Source organism: Myotis daubentonii, chromosome 6, assembly GCF_963259705.1.
Source record: "Myotis daubentonii chromosome 6, mMyoDau2.1, whole genome shotgun sequence".
Lineage (NCBI taxonomy): Eukaryota > Metazoa > Chordata > Mammalia > Chiroptera > Vespertilionidae > Myotis > Myotis daubentonii.
In genome coordinates this window covers 96162382-96184405 of record NC_081845.1, presented here as the reverse complement: position 1 = coordinate 96184405, position 22024 = coordinate 96162382, and the positions used below count along the sequence as shown (strand labels likewise).

The window sequence follows — 22024 nt, the reverse complement described above, 5'->3', positions numbered from 1 at the left end:
CCTACAGGGAGGGGGGTCCTGCTGGGGTGCCTGGCTAGCCTGGGTGAGGGGATGAGGGCTGCTTGCAGTCTGGTCAAGCCCCCCAACAGGGACCCTCACCCGTTGAGGGTGGGCCAGCCTGGGTGAGGGGCTGATGGCTGTTTGCAGGTTGGCCACAGCCCCTTCAGGGTTGGGGGTCTCCACTGGGGTGACTGGCCAGCCTGGGTTAGGGGCTGATGGCTGTTTGCAGGCTGGCCACGGCCCCCAGCCACCCAATCTCCCAGTGGAGGCTGGCTGGAAGCAGGTATCTGGGATTTATTTATATTCTATAATTGAAATTTTGTTGCCTTTAGCGGAGGTCACAGCTGACCAGGGCAGGCGGGAAGTTTGGCTTCCTCCATCGCCAGGGCAACCAAGCCTCCAGCTTGCTCCAGCTCCGTGGCTGCTGGCCACCATTTTGGTTGGGTTATTTTGCATATAGTCACTCTGATTGGCTGGTGGGCGTTGCTTGAGGGGTAGCAAAATTATGGTAAATTTGCATGTTTCTCTTTTATTAGATAAGATAGATAGATAGATAGATAGATAGATAGATAGATAGATAGATGATAGATAGATAGATAGATAGATAGATAGATAGATAGATAGATAGATATTTTTTTAAACAAAATTAAGTCTGTCTTTGAGCTCTCAGCCATTCAGGCTGGTGTAAAGTTATGCCTCAGTTCTTATTGGAGCTATCTGACCCTCTTTTCTTTGAGTAATAATTCTGAATATGCCTTTGGAGTCTAATGCAGCTTGTGGCATTCAGGATTCAGGAACCGCCCCCTAGTCCTGGCCCCTCACTGGTTACCACTAGGATGCTCTTCATCTGGGCTTTGTCACATCTCTTCACCTTGACCCGGGGAAGGTTAGTATAAAGTCTCTGATGCAATGAATCAAGAGGCACCTGAGGATTTCTGACTTTTGAGAAGTCTCCCCTTCACTCTATCAAAGCTTCTTTCTGTTCTCCTTAAAGACACTAGCTCATTGGCATCTATTTTTCCCACTCATATTACACAACTTCTGTCATAACATGCATTCAACAATATAGCAAAACAATGTAGTGCCTACTTTAAGCTGAACAAATATCCCTGAAACTGAAATATTATAATTGGAATCAGGACAGGGAAAAGCTAAGAGCAAAACTCAAGTAACAGGTATATAGAAATTTCATGATATAGAAATAATAATTGATATAAAAATAATAATTTCATGATATAGAAATTTCATAATTTATGTGAATATCTACACTAATAAAAGAGAAAAATGGTAATTGGCGTACGACGATACCCTTTTCATTGGCTAATCAGGGCTATATGCAAATTAACTGCCAATAAGATGGCGGTTAATTTGCATATGTAGGCACAATGCAGGGAGGCGAAAGGGAAAGCAGGAAGAAGCCCCCTGCCACTGACAGTGATTGGAAACCCAGGGGGGAGCTAAGAGCTGGGGGGCAGGGCAAAGGTGGCCCTGGGGCCACCTTTGCCCTGCCCCCCAGCCATGATCGGAGAATCAGGCGCCTTTGCCGCCCTGGCCAGTGATAGCAGGAAGTAGGGGTGGAGCCAGCGATGGGAGCTGGACACGGTCGAAGCTGGCAGTCCCGGGAGCTAGGGGTCCCTTGCCTGGGCCTAAAGCGGAGCCCACGATCGCGGGGCCGCTGCAGCTGTGGGTCCCCACTGCCCGAGCCGGACGCCTCAGCCAGAGGCGTTAGGCCTGGGCAGGGGTGGAGCCTGCCACCGCGGGGAGCTGGTGGTTCCCTGCCCAGGCCTGACACCTCTGCTGGAGGCCTCAGGCCTGGTCAAGGGGCCAATCCGGTGATTGGTGATTGGAGGGTGATGAGGGTCAACTCCTCTGGCTGAGGCATCAGGCCTGGGTGGGAGGTGGAGCTGGGGATTGGGGGGATATGATGGTCCCCTTGCCCAGGCCTGAAGCCTGGGTCAGAGGCATCAGGCTTGGGCGGGGGGTGGACCAAGTGATCAGAGGGAGATGGGGGTCCCCTGCCCAGGCATAATTCCTGGGCCAGAGGCCTCAGGCCTGGGTGGGGGCCAGAGCCAGTGATCAGGGGGAGATGGGGGTCCCCTGTCCAAGCCTGACACCTCTGGCGGAGGCGTCAGGCCTGGGCAAGGGGCCGATCCTGCGATTGGAGGGTGATGGGGGTCAACGCCTGAGGGCTCCCAGTATGTGAGAGGGGGCAGGCTGGGCTGAGGGACACTCCCCCCACACACACCCAGTGCATGAATTTCGTGCACCGGGCCCCTAGTTTATTTATAATGAACATTGTCTTCAATTTCATGTCATTGTAAAAATAGCAAAATACACATATTTTCACATAAGTCTCTGTGCAGTTGGTTCTTACCAGATAAATTTTCTTAAATGATTAAATTTATACCCTATAATTTAACAATTCCAATTTCAAGGTAATCATAAAATTTATTAAATATGTGAACAGTCTAATAATTGTTTTAGTTTACACTTCTAACAGCAATGTATGAGAATACACATTTCTTCACATGTTTGATGACACTGAATATTCAATTTCTTCTGCTTTTATTTTTACCAATATGATAGATAAAAATATTATATCACACAATAAAAATAAAGTAAAAACTGATATCTCACAAAAATTTACATTGGATAGTTTTTAATATTTTTTTTACCTTCAATTATTTTAGTTCATGCCCCTTAATTAACTGGGGTTTTGGGGGGAGGCATCTTTTTAAAATTTTTTTGATTGAGTTTTAGTTGCTCCTTTACTCCTAAATATTGAAAGACTTTTTCCTAGTATGTATTTGTCTTATAATTTTTACGGTAATTTTCAATTAAAGTTTAAAGGTATGCTGTCAGAACTGTCAACATTATTTTTTATGTCTTATTTTTATGATGCTCTTAGATGAACTCTTCTATAATAACATTACAAAAATATTTTACCTCCTTTCTCCTAATACTTTTCTGTAAAATATATTGTAATTTAACATCCATAGCAAATTTAGTACTGACTTTAAATATATCACTCAATGAATATTCACAACGCGAGTACACCTTGAGAAATCAGCACCCAAATCTGCTTTTTCCCTTCAGTTCACCATTTCCTCAAGAGTAATCACTCATCTGACTCCTAACTTGGCCAGGTGAATTTGGCCTGGTTTTGAATTTCACATACACAAACTCTTTTATGTCTGGATTTTCTTGCTCACCATTATGTTTGTGAGATTTTTTTACAGTTAACTGCCTGTAGTTGTAATTCACTTCTATCTCTTTTTATTGTTTTCCTATTTACATTTTAATCATTAATCCTTCGAAATTGTTTTAGCATAAATATTCATGGAATTCTCAAAATATCTTTCCTAGACATATTCACTCATCTCTATAACATTAGTGAATAATGTGGGAAACAAATACATTGTTTCCCATAAACTTCTCATAAATACTGGGGTAAATTCTAAATTCTTTGTGTGATTACAATGATTTATCTGACCATTTCTTTGACAATACCATAGAGTTCCCATTTCTAAAGCTTTGCATTCTCTGCCAAGACAAACATGTTTTTTTTTTTAATTATAATGTTTTGTTTTCTTTCTTTTAATATTTGACCTCTTAAATTAACACTTCTCATTCGATTATATCTGATAAGATATCTATGGGCTTGTTTTATGTTTTCTTTATCTGTAACTTTATTGGGAAGAAGACAAATCCATTCAGCCTTGAAAGAAAGAGTGACATATTCTCCTGAGCCATGTAACTGAGACCTCCCAGTAGGAGGTAAAAGATTCTCAGATTCCCAGTAATAACCTCGCGGGAGTCAGTATTTTTAGTACCTTTCCATATCAGTTCTTCGAATGACCTATACATATAAAGGCAAGTGCAATGTTCAGAAGCAATTACTTGATTATACATTTGTATTATATTCCATCTAGTTGACCTTTGTCTAGTTAGTACAACCAGCTGCTTCTATGCTCAGAAATGGGCATCCCTTCCTGCTCCTTTCTCAATGCCAGTGTGGTTTCTGTTTGCTTATTTCAACTTGGCACTTCAATGGTTACATTCTTCCAGGAGGTACAAGGTCTGTTTGGTCTATTAGTACTTGCTCCCTAGGTTTTGATCTGCTTCATTTTGCTTAGAACCAGTTTCACCTGCGTACAGTCATTTTCTTTCTCCCAGAGATTTAGAAGCCCCCCAGGCAGTTCTGAGGATTGTCTTGCAGATTGATTTCTGTTTTCTAGTAGTGTGTCCCTCCTGGGCAGGCCAGGGTCTGGTAGTAACAATTATTTTCAGCAAAAAAAGAAGAGAGAGAGATATTGTAGCTGAGGTTCCTAATATATTTTCTACATCCAAGGAATTGAAGGAGGACTGAGTCAGACGTAAGAGGATTCATAAAAATACAAAATAATATATAGTTTTAGAAGTCAAGACAGTCATTATTCTCAAAGAGACAGTGTATTCTTCTAGCGTTCTGGTAATGTGATGTTTTGATACAGGTGCTGGGGACATGGATCCCCATATGAACCCAGCCTGTGCTGAGTTGAAGAGGAGAGTTGGTAAAGGGAAAAGAAATGGATGAGAGTAAAAAATAAAATACGTGTTCACTCCTTAATTGACTCAATTCACCTGGCTACCTTCATCTTGTATATAATCCCTAATCAGAACAAGAAAGAAAATTTGGAAAAAGATAGAGATTGTTTAAGGAAGTGACTATAAGAAGTCTCAATTTAAGCACAAAAAGTTAGTTTTCCTGAGACTCCAATAAATGGAATAGGTAGATATAGATATGAATATAGATAGATATAAAAGTCTAAGTGACTGACCATCCATCCGATCTGCTGACCAACTGGCCAGTACAGTTTATGTGCACTGGAAATTTAAAAATAAACGTTGACTCATACACTTCTATTATAGAGAAAGGGCAAATAGCGATATTAAAATATTTTATACGTATTATATATACTATGTTGATATGTAATTTTTTGCAATAATGTAATTACCTCACAAATCTTTCTTCTAATTGATTTCCTTTCAATGTGTATGAATTCATGGCCACTAGTAGATTAGGTATAATATAGATGTAGATAGATGATATAGATATAGATATAGATATAGATATAGATATAGATATAGATATAGATATAGATATAGATGATATAGATATAGATATAGATAGATATACATAGCTTCTCAGCCTTTTGGCTAAGATCAAGTGTAGATATAGATATAGATATAGATTAGATATAGATATAGATATAGATATAGATATAGGTATAGGTATAGGTATAGGTATAGATATAGATATAGATATAGATATAGATATAGATATAGATATAGATATAGATATAGATTAAATATAGATAGAGATAGAGATAAAAATGGAGATAGAGATAGAGATATTGTTGTTTTCTGAAAGAATTCAACATTGGCAAATTTTACTATGCTCCTTCTATAAACCTTCTATGACCAATTGCAGATATCTCCGGGTAGGGAAGATGTGACAGGTATCAGTATAAGTCCCAGTACAAACTTCAAGTCTTTTGTGAATTTGAACTACATATACCCATTTACTCGTGGGAGGAGGTAAGATGCCTTGCCCTTCCACCAAGAACTATGGTACTCTGTCCATCTCCCCACACAGTGTTAGTGTGTAACGCTAGGACCTCTGGACAAAATGTATCCAGGTCTCAGATGAATGACTTTTCTCTCCAGGTCTGGGCTCTGGTCCTAATGTTTTCATGGTGGGTCCAGAAGATGGAGGAATAAGACTGAAGTGCACAGGCAAGAGATGGTTCCCCCAGCCTGAGGTCCAATGGAAAGATGTGACGGGAGAGAAGATACCTTCTCTCTCTGAGGACAAGACCCAAGACGATGATGGGCTGTTTCAAATTGAGGCATCCCTCGTTGTGAGGGACAGCTCATGGAGAGAGGTGTCCTGCACCATGAAGAACCCCTTCTTTGGACAAGAGCAGGTGGAAACCATTTTTATCCCAGGTCAGCACTGCTAATTTGGAGACAGGACAGGAGTAAGGAGGAGATGTGTGGGAACTGGGGTGGGATAGGCTTGCTCAGTGTATGTTTATGATCAGGTTTTGGGGGCCCTGTATCAGAGCCCTTCTTCCCTAGGACCTCTCCTTGGAAAGTAGCATTCGCTGTGACTTTCCTCATACTTGGGATTTTCATCGGTGCTGTTGTATTTTTGACCTGGAAAGAGCAACAGGAAAGGAAGAGAGTACAGGAAGCCCAGGAGGAAAAAGAAAAAGAAAGCCAAGCCAAAGGTAAAACTGAAGGAGACGTGGGGACATCTGTAAATGTATGAGTTTGTTAGCACTGCTGTGTATATGGATGGCATCTGTTGGGGCACAGAGACACGTGTAGGACTTAGTTAGAGCCCAAGACCATCAAGAAGAAATGCAGCCCAGGACCTCCATGAGAAAAATATGATAATAGAGTCCAATGGAGAGAGGAAACTCACTGGTATAAACATGGGGTCAAGAATAAATGGTCACAGTAATTCTCAATTAAGATAAATTTCTTGATCTAGACCAGTGGTTCTCAACCTTTTGGCCCTTTAAATACAGTTCCTCATGTTGTGACCCAACCATAAAATTATTTTCATTGCTACTTCATAACTGTAATGCTGCTACTGTTATGAATCGTAATGTAAATATCTGATATGCAGGATGATCTTAGGCAACCCCTGTGAAAGGGTCGTTCAACCGCCAAAGGGGTCAAGACCCACAGGTTGAGAACCGCTGATCTAGACATATGGAAGCAGCATTTAGGATCTGGGCTCAGTAACAGTCTAGAAAGTAAACGTTGGACTTTTTCTGTAAAATCTGATTTGTTATTTTCTTGCCTTTTTAGAATCATTCAAGAAAGAGCTTGGTAAGTTATTTTTCATTTTTTACTAGAGGCCTGCTGAATGAAATTCGTGCATGGAGGAGGGGGTTCTCTCAGCACAGACGGCACCCACTCCAATTGGGGACTCCTCAGGGGAAGTCCGACTTCTGGTTTAGGCCTGACCCCTGTGGGATGGGGCCTAAGCTGGCGGTTGGACACCCCTCTCACAATCTGGGACTGCTGGCTCCTAACCACTCACCTGCCTGCCTGCTTGATCACCCCTAACCTGTCTGCCTACCTGCCTGATTGCCCCTAAGTGCCTCTGCCTGCCTGATTTCCCCTAACTTCCCTCCCTTGCTGACCTGATCTCACCCCCAGCTGCCTCTGCCTGCCTTATCACCCCTAACTGCCCTGCCTTGCTGGTCTGATATCGCCCTCAACTACCCTCACCTGCCGTCCTGATCTTGCCCCCAACTGCCCTCCCCTGCCAGCTTGATCTCGTCCCTAACTGCTCTCCCCTGCTGGTCTGATCACCCCTAACGGCCCTCCTGCTGGCCTGATCTCCCCGCAACTGCCCTCCTCTGCTGGCCAATTTGTTTCTGATTGGTCAATTTCTATGCCAGTCAGCATCAAAAGCTCCACTTCCTAGGCAGTCATTGGCTCCTTACTTTCACCCAGATTTGCTTCTGATTGGTTAATTTCTATGCCAGTCAGTGTCTCTGGGCCTATCAACAGGGCCTGATCAGAAAGGCAGGGCTGATCAGAAGCCCTGGTGGAGAGAAACAGAGGCATGACTGGTGGCCAGATGAGGAGAGAAAGAGAGGCAAGTTCTGATCAACCACTGCCACAGAGACTGCAGATCAGACCCTGCCTCTCTCTCTGAAGGCCTCTCTCGGGGCCTGATCCGCAGACCCCTAGGCCAGTGGTTGGAAAACTACTGCTCGCGAGCCACATGCAGCTCTTTGGCCCCTTGAGTGTGGCTCTTCCACAAAATACCATGTGCGGGTGCACACGTACAGTGTGATTGAAACTTCGTGAGCTGCAGTTTGCCAACCACTGCCCTAGGCAGTTAGTGCTGGGTCTGGGCGCCAGTAGCAGCCCCAGTCAGTGCTGGGTCACCACGGCAACCCAGCACTGACTTCCAGTCTGGTCCTTCTCTAATGGTAGTTGCATCCTGGCTCTTTATTATATAGACTAGAGGCCCATGACATGAAGAGATTCATGCAATAGGCCTTCCTTTCTCTGGCTGCCAGCACCAATTTTCCTTCGGCACCCAGGACCCAAGCCTTTGCTCCTGCCTCAACGGAGAAGCCATGCCTGGAGGCTTCTCTGCTCCAACCACAGCAGAGAAGCCAAGCCTCTTCAAGCCTCTTTAGTCTTCTGTCTTCACTCAGGCTGGAGCCTTCAGTCTTTGCTCGGCGCCTGCCATTTTTTTGTTGGGTTAATTTGCATATTCGTTCCTGATTGGCTGGTGGGCATAGCAGAGTGATGATCAATTTGCATGTTTCTCTTTTATTAGTGTAGATTTTCTAGTCATTACTTTATTCTGTACACTTGGCATCTCACAGGATGTTATTGCTTTTCAGACAGAAGGAAGGAATTATATCACCAAGGTGAGTTATACTGATATTGTTGGGTCAACCATCTCATCTGCCCCTCTGTTCTGATTCCCTCCTATAGACCTTGTCGGTGAAGGGGAATACTCCACCATAAAATAATAAGGGGGTCACACAACACTGGGCAGATGAGATTGACAGCGGTTTGTTAATCACATATACTCACATCTTGGGGGAAGGTACCACACACCATGCAGGTGCCTTTGACACATGGAGGCTGCACTTGGGAGCGGAGTCAACCAGCAGGGCTGTGGGAGGTTGGGTCATAATGACAGGAGGATGAGGCACTCCTGTTTTCTGTAGAAGTATGTGACTGGCATGTTTGAATAATTTTGCCAGCTGACAGGGAGGTGACCCCACTATTGGGCTGAGGACAGGTGGGGGCCAGCGGCTTTGGCTGGTAGGGGAATTAGCTGGGTGGGAGCTTTTCCTTCTGGATGCAGAGCATATCTGATGCTGGATGGTGAGAACAGGGCAACTCACAGTTGGGCATTTGGAGCCGTGTGAGGCTTAAAGATGTCAAGGCAGCAATGCAATTTCAGGATTTACAACACAGTTTCACAATTATAGCCCATCCTCTTCTTCTCCCTAAAGAACCAGACCCCTCATATTTTATCACAGATGGGTTGGTGGATGTGGAAAGTGTGAAGAGATAGTACAGGAAAAATAAAAGAAAACAAATATCCCATAATTTTCATTGAGATGATGAACACAGAAATATAACACTATCATAAACCTTCAGATTTTGTGTGGTTGCAGCAATTTCAATCTGAAGCAAATGTCCTTTGAATGGGAATATCTAACTTCTTTGTTTTATTTCAGACTGGAGAAAAGCTGGGTTATATGCTGGTGAGTAACTGATGTTGTCTTGGGGCTTCAGGTGCCCCAGGATTTCATGAGCCATTTCCAGGGCGTGTTTAGAAAGGCGCCATCTTCTGGAGATTTTATTTTGAAACTGAGAGTCCAGAAAAAAAAAATAGCGGCTAAGTGAATAAGCATCCCACTAGTTCAGAGGACATGTTCTTGCTGTATTTTAACGTGATTTTTTTTTTCTCTTTAGACTGGAGAAAGGAACATTTCAAAGCGGGTGAGTGGTCCTATTCTTTTGTCCTACATAATCTCCCTTATACAAACCAGAAACGTGTATATAAACACCCAATAATACCTCCTTGGTTAGGCATTTCATGGCTTTCACTTCAATCTCAATTTCATGCTGAAACATTAACAGATTTCTTACTATTTTGATATCATTCATTCAGCCTAAATCTATACAACTATTCATTCAGTGTCAAATAAATACAGCAGGGCTGGTCTCTGACTCCATGGGAAAGTGCACATACAAATTGTGATGAATGTTATCAAGGAAAAAGCAATTGCTGTGAAGGGAAGGAATGGGGTATTAAAGAAACTGCCATGACGAAATTATGTTCAATCTGAGACTTCAGCGACAAGGTAGATTTATTCATGCGAAAAACATTGAAAGAAGTTCAGCCAGAAGGAAGTCTGCTATGTAGCCATCCTGAGACAGAGCAGAGCTTGTTGCTGCTCAGTGCAAGCACACAATGGCCCTGGCCTCAGAGTCTTTCCAGAGTTAGAGTTGATTGTCAATGACTAGTGCAGTGGTTCTCAATCTTCCTAATGCCGCGACCCTTTAATACAGTTCCTCATGTTGTGGTGACCCCCAATTCATTGTTACAAATTGAACATAATTAAGGCATAGTGATTAATCACAAAAACAATATGTAATTATATATGTGTTTTCCGATGGTCTTAGGCGACCCCTGTGAAAGGGTCGTTCGACCCCCAAAGGGGTTGTGACCCACAGGTTGAGAACTGCTTGTCTACTGAATACTGCTTTACTCTGAATATCCCTGCATCCACACCCATCTTCTAGTTAACATAATCCTCCAAACACATAATATCCCACATACAAATTCTTAGAAAAACTTTAATTATTGAAAATGTTGGGTTTGACAAGAAGCAGGTTACGTACTAGTACTAGTGCTACTGCTACTCTTAATGTACAGTGTTAGTGTTACTAGAGCTACTGGAAGCTAAAGTTTACCAAGTGTTCATCACGGGCAAGACATAGTATTAAACTCTACAGGTTACCTCATTTCTTGCTCACCATACTCCTATGCTGAAGGCTCAGAATTATGTTCATTGTCATGAGGGCAAAGCAAGACTGAGAGAGGCAAAGTCGTTTCTCCAACTTCCAAGCTCCTAAGGATGGAGTGATTGTCACAATGTGGGTTTTCTGACTAAAGAGCCTGGGATTTCAACCATTAGAAGTATAAAAAGTGTTTGTGTGAGAAGGATAACTGAGTTATTACATAAGCCCAGAGAAAAAGGATACCAAAGAAACTTAAATGCAAATAGGTACAGTGTGACTGAAATATGGCAAGACTTAATTATTAAAAGCAAACAGCCAGCATGTGAAGGAAGTTGGAGAGACCCCATCCTGCAATACCCAATCCTGGGCTTTCAGATGATACAGTCATCTTCCCTAAACAGTGTCTGCCTGTGGGGAACAGGTGGCCACCTGAGGTCCTGTCAACCCCTACCTTCTATGATCTACACACCACACGTCTCCTATGACTAGATATGGATAGAACACAATGGTTTACCCACTCTTCCATTGCTTTCCCCTTCTTTCTGACATGCCCCCTTTCCTGTATTTGAATCTTTCCTAAAACCAACCAGTCTTTATTGTGGAATGACCTTTCTTTTTTTTTTCTTTTTTTTATACCTGCAGTGGCTGTTACTCTGGATCCAGACACAGCTCATACCAAACTCATCTTATCTGAGGATAGAACACATGTTTCTTCAAAAGAAAATGTTTCTCAGAACCATGATGGCCCCACACAGCAGGAGCAAGAGGGCACCTTCAGTGTTCTGGGCCAGAATTGCTTTACCACAGGGAGACATTACTGGGAGGCAGAAGTAAAAGTGGGAACAGAAGGTGGACCTGGAACCAGATGGGCGCTAGGTGTCTGCTCAGATACAGTGAAGAGAGAGGGGTGGTTTGTAGAAAGTCCAGAAAAGAATTTCTGGGTGGTGGCATACAAGGAAGGGGAAATCAGGGTTCTCACTTCCCAGTCAGAGCCTCTGTCACTGAGGCAGTGCCCCCACAAGATAGGAGTGTTCCTGGACTGGGAGACTGGGGATGTGTCCTTTTACAACATGGCTGATGGATCTCACATCTATTCCTTCACTAGAATCCAATTCTGTGGGATCCTCCGTCCTTACTTTAGCCTTCAGGGTCCTGGCACATCTGTGGCCATCTGCACAGCCTCAGATCACACTGAAAATTGTCCTGATTCTTCTCTAAAGACCTCTGTGACTCAATCAAGGAGTTCTGATGTGGGCGTCCCCCAAGAAGCTAACTCTCTGTTACCTCCATAAGAAGTGAAGTGTCAGTGCCTTAGGTATCTCTGAGCTGCCTCTCCTCAAAGCTCTTATGGGTGAGAAAGCTGTTTCTGTGTGGAGAGTAGCCCGTTTTCAGTAGGTTAACATTTCAGCCCCTTTCAAAGAGGGGGAAGCAGAGAGAGGAATGGGGCAACTGGAAAATCGTTGGGAGAATTTCCTCTGATGTTACCTTTGGGACAATGTGGTCTCTATGAGCAGTAACCATTTGTCACAAGAAAACTGCAAACAAATGCATGGTATCTCTTCTGTTCCATTGCTCAGTGTGTGTTGAAATAAATACTATACAATGGAATACTATGCAGCTGTAAAAAAAGAAAGAACTCTTACCATTTGCAACAGCATAGACAGACCTAGAGAGCATTATGCTTATCAAAATAAGGCAGTCAGAGAAAGATAAGTATCACATGATCTCACTCATATGTGGATTCTAATGAAAAACAAACTGATGAAGAAAAATAGACCCAGAGACATAGAAACATCGAACAGACTTTCAAAGCTCAGATGGAAGGCAGGGGAGGGGGGAAGGGGGAAGAGATCAACCAATGAACTCATGCGTACATGCATAACCCCTAGACACAGACAGTGGGTGGTGAAGGCTTAGAGGGGAGGGAGTTGGGAGAGGGAAATGGGGGGAAAAAGGGACACATGTAATATTTTCAACAATAAAGATTTATATTAAAATATTTTATAAAATACATCTACAGAGAAATTTTCTACACTTATTGTTTGTGTTATCAAACGTGGAGGAGGGGTGGTGTCTAAAGGGAAGGGTCAACATCTGAGTGAATTCTCGGTACATGTTACTGTTATTGGAAATACACAGAAATCATTCAAATCTTTTGAAAGTTAATAGCTCAGCTTGTCCTTGCCTCCTTGCCCTTCGACTTGTAAACCTGGAGTCTTCCATGTGGTGGAGGAGTGGTAAAACCTTTCCAGTGGGAGACCAAGCTTTCTTGAGGTGAGCCTTTTATTTATTAACTAGAGGCCTGGTGCACAGATTCATGCACAGGTGGTATCCTTCAGCCTGGCTGGTGCCCTCTAGCAATCTGGGACCCCTCAAGAGATGTTGGAATGCTGGTTTCGACCGGATCCCTGAAGGCCCCAAACCGGCAGTCTGACATCACCCAAGGAATGTAGTAGTGTGTGAAGCAGCAGGCACCCAGGGAGGAGCTTGAGCCTGGGCTGGGCACTGCTCCCACTCATCCTGGCCTTGCTGTACCTGCCACCACTGTCGCTTGGTAGCCACTGCTTGGTAACACTGCCGTGGAGGCGGGAGAGGCTGCAGCTGCGCTTGCCAGCCATGAGCCCTGTGTCTAGCGCCTGTCAGTCAGCTGAGCAGTGCTCCCGCTGTGGGAGCACACTGACCACCGGGGAGTAGCTCCTGCATTGAGCGTCTGTCCCCTGGTGGTCAGCGACCGGTCGACTGGTTGTTTGGTCATTCGGCAGCTTAGGCTTATATAGAGAGAGAGGCTTTTATGTATACAGACAAGTTCTCACTGGTCAGCAAGTCCAGACTTCTGTCCTCTGTGAATATGTGAATGAGAAAGGAATTGACGTTGCAGTTTATGATTTCAGAGTAAAAAGTAAAATTAGTCAAATAAACACGGAGAAACATGTGCAGCCTTCATGGAGAAGAGTTGACAGCACTGCCTGTTTTCCTCGCTGACGGTGTCCTTCCCACTGTTGAGGTTTCCTTTGCCTCAATGCAGCTAAGCCTTCTCTAACATCACCAAGCTTGTGTCTTCAAGGATATAAAATACGAGCTTCTCCTTTTGAGTGAGCCTTCCCTTCCTGGTGATAGAAGAGAACAACTTAGCTTTTTCTACACTATTGACAGTTCTTTAAACCACAGGTCTCTCTTGGAGACTTAAGAATTCTTAAGAGTCTCTTAAGAATCTCTCTTGGAGATGAATCTCCTTAGCAAAAATTCCCTGGAACACTTAGTTGTGCAGAGCGACTACGGCATTTGGACAGGTTCAAGCCTTGGATTGATGAGAGGGCATGGTCCTCTTATGCCAAAGCCACATACAAGTCTCTGCTTGGAGGGAAGAGCTCTCCCAGCACAATTATAGCCAAAGGCTATGGTTATATATGGTAGCCTTGACCTTATAGTCTGACCTTGTGGTCCTAGGTAGCTGAGGGATGTGGGCTGTGGGAGGTGCAGCAAGTGCCGCCAAAACAAAGCTTGATAAAGTTCAGAGAATTGCAACAACAGAAAAGAAGCAGATTTGAAACTCGCAAGATTATGAACATCTTGCCCTTGTTTTGCTTTGTGTGATCTGACTATAAAATAAAGATTTGGCTAAGAGGCTGTGTCACTGTGTCCTCATCCAGGTGCAGGGATCCACCTGGCCCCAACTACATTCTCTTGTCTGTTTTCTTTAATCCTTCACCGCCCCTCCTCAGGTTCACCCCTGGCCATGCTGGATGAGGTTCATTAAGTGGCAAAGCCAGTATTTCAACCAAAGAAGAATAAACCCAGAGCACAGAATATTCACATCACTGATAGTGGGAGAAAGGGAGGGACTAACACGGCACCTAAGAAATAATAAAGGCAGGAGAGAAGTAAGTGAACAGTGGAAAAATATTAAATTGATATAATTAAATAGACATGGTAGATGAGGAGGGATTTCCATGTATGAGAATCCTATACACAGGGTCATAACAAAACAGAAAAAAAATGAGTTTGGAACTATGATATAGAGCAGGAAGGATAATGGGCTCAGTTTAGGATATTTTTATTTTGTTCTAAATTTAGGATATTCAACATGAGGTTCTCAAATGAGTTTTCAGTGTCTCTCCCACTGGAACTAAATGCATACTTTATTCTACACAGGATTCTTCCACCTGTCACTTCTCCGCTCATTTTAATGAGCTTTTGTCCTCTAAGCTTAGAGACTGGGCAGCATAGGTTGGAGGTGGGCAATGAAATAAAGTGTGAATATTGGTGTTTTTAGAACCAGTTGTAGAAATGTCAGGGTGACATCACCCACAGCATCCTCATCTCTAGTGTGGGCAAAACAACAAGCAGCGAAGGGTGGCCCAGTAGCCTATGATTTCTGGCAAAGTAATGAGCTTGAATTCACAGTCTGACTCCATCAATTGAATTCTTTAATGCTAAACTACTCTGGAAATCTCATTCTGAGTAGAGTTTATAAAGGTATGATAGGACATTAAAAAACAAATAAGCTTCAATAGAATAAAAAATGGAGGGCAGAAATTATATCTTGTTAAGCATTTTATCTCTAGGGCCTAGAGAGTGCATTCTACAAATAAGGATGCAAAAAATATCCTACTTATAAATCTACTCATGAATCCCACAAATGCTTATTGATCAACTAACTGGTGGTACTTTTCTAGTTTGTGAGGACACATAAAAGAAAAACTATTTCTGCCATAATGGAACTTATAATCTACTGACAAATAAGGAAAAAGTCCTGCAGGGAGATTAACAAATTTAGTTTCTCTGTTTCTTCCAGTTCTCTCCTTGAAACTAAGATTCATCCAGTCTCTACATCTATTCTGAGAGTTGCCATGCTTTACATGACTACAACCATCTATGCATCAAGATCCTTTTGACTCACCAATTGTGGCATTTTACCCAAGCCTCTAATCATTCTCTTTCCTATGGATTTTTTTTTTATTGGAACTGGAAGTGAGATTGTATATTAATCCCTAATTTGGGGAGCTAACAAAAAATTATGTTCTTTAGCTAGTAAAAATTTTGAGTGATAAAAGAATATTTTTGTGAAATTTTCTTAAGGAATATATGCATTTATATATAAGATCTGCACAAGGACACAAGACTAACAAGCAAAGAGCTAGTTTGATTATGAAGAAAGGTTAAAGTAATAAAAATAAAAACAAAAAATAAAGAAGACAGTTAACCTCTAGATATTAAATAAAACATTTTCAGTTACATTAAATCAAAATAGAGAAATGTCAAAAATATTTTAAGGCAAAGCTAACCTATTTACTACTAAATTTTTTTACTACTAAGTGTAACACTAAATTTGTATTAAAAATTTAAAGGGCATATTAATGCATCAAAATGTATAATTTGTAAATCTCCATAGAACATATAACACTAAAAGTGAACCCCAGTTTAAACTTTGGACTCTAGTTGAACATAATGTATCAATATTTGTTCATCTATTGTAACAAATATACCATACCAATGCAAGACGTTATTAAAAGGAAGCTATGGGGGGGAGATATATGGAAATATTCTGGATTTTCCACTAAATTGTGCTGTAAACCTTAAACAGTTCTAAAAAAAGAATGAAGTACTGTTACATGCTACAACATGGACAAACTTTGAAAACATTATACTGATTATAAAAAGCCAGATACAAAAATATCCATATGTTTCATGGTTCCATTTATATAAAACTAGAGGCCCGGTGCACAAAAATTTGTGCACTCGGGGGGGAGGGGGGGTCCCTCAGCCCGGCCTCTGCCCTCCCGCAGTCTGGGACCCCTCAGGAGGTAATGACCTGCTGGCTTAGGCCTGCTCCCAGGTGGCAGAGGGAAGGCCCAATCCCTAGGTGCAGACCCTGGTAGGGCTCAGAGCAGGGCCAATTGGTGAGTTGGGGCCGCGCTCACTGTCATGCACAGAGCAGGGCAGATCTGGAGGTTGCGATGCCACACTCAGTCACACTCACGGTAGGGCCGATTGGGGGGTTGGGCCCCCCTCCCCGGGTCACACTCAAGGAAGGGTCGATGGGGAGGTTGTGGCGCCACCCAGTCACGCACAGAACAGGGCCAATCAAGGGGGTTGGGGCTCCATACCCTGTCATGCTCAGAGCAGTGCCAATCAAGGGGTTGGGGTGCTCCCCCCTGTCACTCACAGAGCAGGGCCCATCAGGGGGGTTGGGGCTCCGTACCCTGTCACGCACAGAGCAGGGTCAATCAGGGGGTTGGGGAGCTCCCCCCTGTCATGCACAGAGCAGGGCCCATCAGGGGGTTGGGGTGCCTCCACTGTCACACTCAGGGCAGGGCTGATGGGGAGGCTATGGCTCTACCCAGTCACACACAGAGCAGGGCCTGTGGGGGGGGGAAGGTGTTGGGGTGCTGCCCTCTATCACCCACAGAGCAGGGCCCATCAGGGGGTTGGGGTGCCTCCACTGTTGCACTCAGGGCAGGACCGATGGGGAGGATATGGCTGTACCCCGTCACACACAGAGCAGGGCCAGTGGGGGGGGGGCACTGCACCCTGTCACACACAGAGCAAGGTTGATCAGGGGGTTGGGGCGCCACACCCTGTCACACACAGAGCCGCAGGACGATCAGGGGTTTGGGGAGCTCCCCCGTATCAGACACAGAGCAGGGCTGATCAGGGGGTTGGGGCACCTTCCCCTGTCATGAACAGAGCAGGGCGGATAGGGAGGTTGTGTCCCTGCCCCCTGTCACACACACAGCCGCAGGGTGATCAGGGAGTTTGGGCCCTGCCCCCTGTCATGCTGATCCTTGTGCTGGGAGGCATATTACCCTTTTACTATATAGGATAGAGGCCTGGTGCACGGGTGGGGGCCAGCTGGTTTGCCCTGAAGGGTGTCCTGGATCAGGGTGGGGGTCCCCACTGGGGTGCCTGGCCAGCCTGGGTGAGGGGCTGATGGCTGTTTGCAGCTGGTCACACACCCTTCAGGGTTGGGGTCCCCACTGGGGTGCCTGGCCAGTCTGGGTGAGGGGCTGAGGGCTGTTTTCAAGCTGGCGGGTGACTGAAGTTCCCAACCGCTCCTTTTTTTCTTTTTTATTCTGGGCCATCTTTAGCTCTGGCTCCAGTTCTGAGGCCTCTGCTGCTGAAAGCAGGTATCTGGTTTGTTTGGGTTCTATAATCGAAACACTGTATCAACTCCAGCTCTGAGATCCTGGCAGGTTTCTGGGGTTTTGTTTAGCTTTTATATTTGTAACAATGTTTAAAACTGCAAGCTCAGAGACTGGCAATGCAGACGGGGAACATTGGAGTCCTCTGTCACTGAAGCAAGCAAGCCTCATGTTAGTTTCAAGCTGCCTGGCTGCCGGCCACCATCTTGGCTGGCAGTTAATTTGCATATTGCCCTGATTAGCCAATGGGAAGGGTAGCGGATGTACGCTAATTACCATGTTTCTCTTTTATTAGATAGGACTAGAAGCCCAGTGCACAAAAATTTGTGCACTCGGTGGGGGGGGGGGGCGGGAGCATCAGTCCAGCCTGTGCCCTCTTGCAGTCTGGGACCCCTCGGGAGATGTCCACCTGCTGGCTTAGGCTTGCTCCCCGGGCGATTGGTCCTAAGCTGTCAATCACACATCCCTCTGGCAGCCCGGCAGCCCTCGGGGGATGTCCACTTGCCAACGGGGAGCAGACCTAAGCTGCAGTCCGACATCCTTAGTGCTGCTGAGGAGGCAGGAGAGGCTCCCACCACCACCGCTGTCTGGGCAGCCATCAGCCTGGCTTGTGGCTGAGCAGAGCTCCTCCTGTGGGAGTACACTGACCACCAGGGGGCAGCTCCTGCATTGAGCGTCTTCCCCCTGGTGGTCAGTATGTGTCATAGTGACCAATCATTCCCAGTCTTTCTGCTGTTAGGGCCAGTTTGCATATTACCCTTTTACTATATAGGATAGAGGCCTGGTGCACAGGTGGGGGCTGGCTGGTTTGCCCTGAAGAGTGTCCCGGATCAGGGTGAGGGTCCCCAATGAAATGCCTGGCCAGCCTGGGTGAGGAGCTGATGGCTGTTTGCAGCTGGTCACACCCCCTTCAGGGTGGGGGTTCCCACTGGGGTGCCTGGCCAGTCTGGGTGAGGGGCTGAAGGCTGTTTTCAGGCTGGCCTGCAACTAAAGCTCCCAGCCTCTACTTTTTTTTCTTTTTATTTTATTCTAGGATTTATTTACCTTCTATAATTGAAACATTGTTGCCTTCACTGACACTCCCAGCTCTGAGGCTGCGGCTGGCTGAAAGCAGGTATCTGGGGTTTGTTTAACTTCTAAAATTGAAACATTGTTGCTTCCAGAACTCAGAGCTGGGCTGCAGAAGGTGGAGAACTTTGGCTTCCTCCATCACTGGAGCAAGAAACCTCCTGCTTGCTTCAGCTGCATGGCTGCCGGCCGCCATCTTGGTTGGCAGTTAATTTGCATATCTCACTGGTCAGCCCATGGGAAGCGTAGCGAAGGTATGATTAATTACCCTTTTGTCTTTTATTAGATAGGATTCTAGAGGCCAGGTGCACAAAATTCACTCACCTGGGGGGTTGTCCCTCAGCCTGGTCTGCACTCTCTCCAATCCGGGACCCCTCAGGGGATGTCTGATTGGCCCAATCCCAATCTCACAATCCAGAACCACTGGCTCCTATGCGCTCACCTGCCTGTTGGCCTGATCACCCTATCTGCTCTCCCCTGCCAACCTGATCACCCTATCTGCTCTCCCCTGTCAGCCTGATCCCCCTAACTGCTCTACCCTGCCAGCCTGATCTCCCCTAACCATCTCTGCTTCAGCCTCGCCACCATGGCTTTGTCTAGAAGGACGTCCAGAAGGTTATCCAGAAGATTTCCAGTCTAATTAGCATATTAGCCTTTTATTAGTATAGATTGAGAATATGTAATTACATCAGGACCAAATAGATTAGCAGTTACCTGGGGCTGGGGAGAGGGAAAAATGTGTTGTGCCTGCTTATGGGTATGGAGTTTCACTTTAGAATAATGAAAATATTCAGGAAATAGATAATGATGATGGCTGCATGATATTATGAAAGTATAAATATCACTGAATTGTGTACTTTATAATGGTCAAAATGATAAACGTTATGTTATGTGTATTTTACCTCTGTGCTGAGCTGGCATGGCCAAGAGAATAAAACTTAGTCTAGGTGAGACACTGCCCTCTCTGATGGAGAGATAACGCCACAGCCTGTAAGCCAAGTCTTTATTTTATAGCCAGATTCCACGAGGCAAAGTAAGGGCATGGTCAAGATATTTACAATGCTCTTGCAGGTTTCGAATCTACTCAATTATGTGCCTGATCAAGCTTTGTTTACTTGCTGCACCTCCCACAGCCCATATCACTTAGCCATGTGGGACCACAGGCTTGGACCATAAGGTCAAGCTTACAACTATAGCCTTTGGCTATAATTGTTCTGGGACTTGCACGTGGCTTTGCCATGAGAAGATCGTGCCCTCTCATTAGTCCCAGGCTTGAACCTGTCCAAACATTGTAGCCGCTCTCCACATACCTCAATTAAAAAATTTTAAGAACTAAATAAAATAAATGTGTCCATAACTGTGGAAGAATTAACATGGTTTCAAACACAAAACAAGAATATCATGACTGGAAAGAAACTCCAGAATGCTGTAGATCAGTGGTTCTCAACCTTCCTAATGCCGCGACCCTTTAATACAGTTCCTCATGTTGTAGTGACCCCCAACCATAAAATTATTTTCGTTGCTACTTCATAACTGCAATTTTACTACTGTTATGAATCGTAATGTAAATATCTGATGTGCAGGATGTATTTTCATTGTTACAAATTGAACATAATTAAAGCATAGTGATTAATCAAAAAAACAATACGTAATTATATATGTGTTTTCCAATGGTCTTAGGCGACCCCTGTGAAAGGGTCGTTTGACCCCCAAAGGGGTCTCGACCCACAGGTTGAGAACCGCTGCTGTAGATGAATGACCTTCACAGAACAGCAAAACTCTATGATGATTGCCAACCTGGGAAACAGCAGTGTCATTTGCAGGTTTTCCCCACTCTCACCTCAGAAGATGTTAAGACTTTTTCCAAGACATTTTTTTCACATTATTTCTTCTTCCTCATGTAACTTCTCTTCTTTAATTTATTATGATGTTAACATATTTTTACTCTGTTACATTTATTGCTTATGTTTATTTCATAATTATTGATTTTTAAACTGTTTCATTTTTCTCTAAAAACAAAATTGACATTTCATATACATGATACATAATTAAATGTTCTCTTGGACTAGAATTTCTGAAAATTGTCTCCACTCCACATTTTCTATTAACTTTCTGAAAAAGTCTGGGATTCCACATTTTCCATGATTTTCTAGATTATATCTTAGTGATCGGTTTTCTCTGTATATTCAGCTGTATTTTCTTTTACTCTTTTTAAACTGTATTTATAATTTCTCAGCCCTACTTGGATAATTAATTGTCATCTTGTTAAAGAAACCAATAAAATACTTGACCATTTCTTGCATGTCCTTCTCTAGGCTAAATTGCATTCCCCATTGGACTTTCTAAGGGTCTTTGGTCATCAGATATCAGATTGCGATCAGTAGGCAGGATATCAGAGGACTTGGGATGGTTATGTCTCTGAAGGGAGCAGTCACCAAATCAAATTTGAAGCCAGAGATTACAGCACTTTAGATCTGGTACCTGATGGTCTTGTGAGTCCCACTTGAAGGTAAAAAAAGAAACAAGCTGGTGCTTGGAATCTAATTTTGGTTTCCAAAGTCCAAGGGAACTGTGCCAGGAGAACCTACATTAGGGGCCAAAGAATGAAGAGTAGGTGTAGAGTTTCAGAGAATAAAATGGGGGAAGGTGACAATAGGGCACTTGGTCGTGTTATAAAAGAAGAGGTGTCCACAGGCACACTCAAGGGAGAATATGACCCCTCCTGGGCCATCTTCAGGGAGAGGAGGCATGACAAGAGGGCATTGCCCAGGACTCGTGTCCATAGCACCCACTGCCCGAACTCATTTTCAGGTGACACAGAGATGACTCCCTCCAGCATTGTCCTTGTCAATAGCTAGGACCCATCCCATCTTGTCCTCAGTGTCTGCCTCCCAGTGCCACCTCTCCTCCTGGCCTGGAGCATGGGGTATGCTGTCAAGTCCCTGTGGGATGTCTGGTTGCATGACTGTCCCATGCTTGTTTCCCTTGAAGGGGTCAGTTCTGGGTGAGTTGTATTTGGATTCACTATAGAGGAAGAAATTCCAATCTGATAGTAAGCAATATTATGGAAGCATTAAAAATATTAATTTTGTGAAATTAACATCCAAACAGGCAAGCAAATGTTACAGTGACATGAGAAATTTAAAGTGGAAGAACTTTCCAGGGCACATAGAATAGCATCTCAATACATGAGAAGTCTTTCATCACCAATAAGCAAGTCGCCACATTGTGAAAGACTCAGTGAG

The 22024-nt window shown here is 44.2% G+C and overlaps 1 protein-coding gene and 1 long non-coding RNA gene across 3 annotated transcripts in view; one reads left to right on the top strand and one right to left on the bottom strand.

Annotated features, from left to right (window-relative positions):
- The window catches only part of LOC132237507 (butyrophilin subfamily 1 member A1-like), a 21129-nt gene extending 8654 nt beyond the window's left edge, over window positions 1–12475 (top strand). Inside the window, exons 4-10 of one of the 2 annotated variants that reach the window (XM_059702075.1) lie at window positions 5710–5991; window positions 6108–6275; window positions 6865–6885; window positions 8409–8453; window positions 9279–9305; window positions 9517–9543; window positions 11212–12475. In XM_059702075.1, coding sequence (XP_059558058.1) covers window positions 5710–5991; window positions 6108–6275; window positions 6865–6885; window positions 8409–8453; window positions 9279–9305; window positions 9517–9543; window positions 11212–11861 — 1220 coding nt within the window. In that variant the 3' untranslated portion in view covers window positions 11862–12475. The remainder of the gene's footprint in view (window positions 1–5709; window positions 5992–6107; window positions 6276–6864; window positions 6886–8408; window positions 8454–9278; window positions 9306–9516; window positions 9544–11211) is intronic. The other variant, XM_059702076.1, reaches the window with a different exon arrangement.
- On the bottom strand, window positions 12068–22024 carry LOC132237510 (uncharacterized). The gene is made up of 2 exons (XR_009453538.1): window positions 18756–22024; window positions 12068–13676 (listed from the first exon to the last, which is right to left on the bottom strand). It is a non-coding gene; the product is annotated as an uncharacterized LOC132237510 (long non-coding RNA).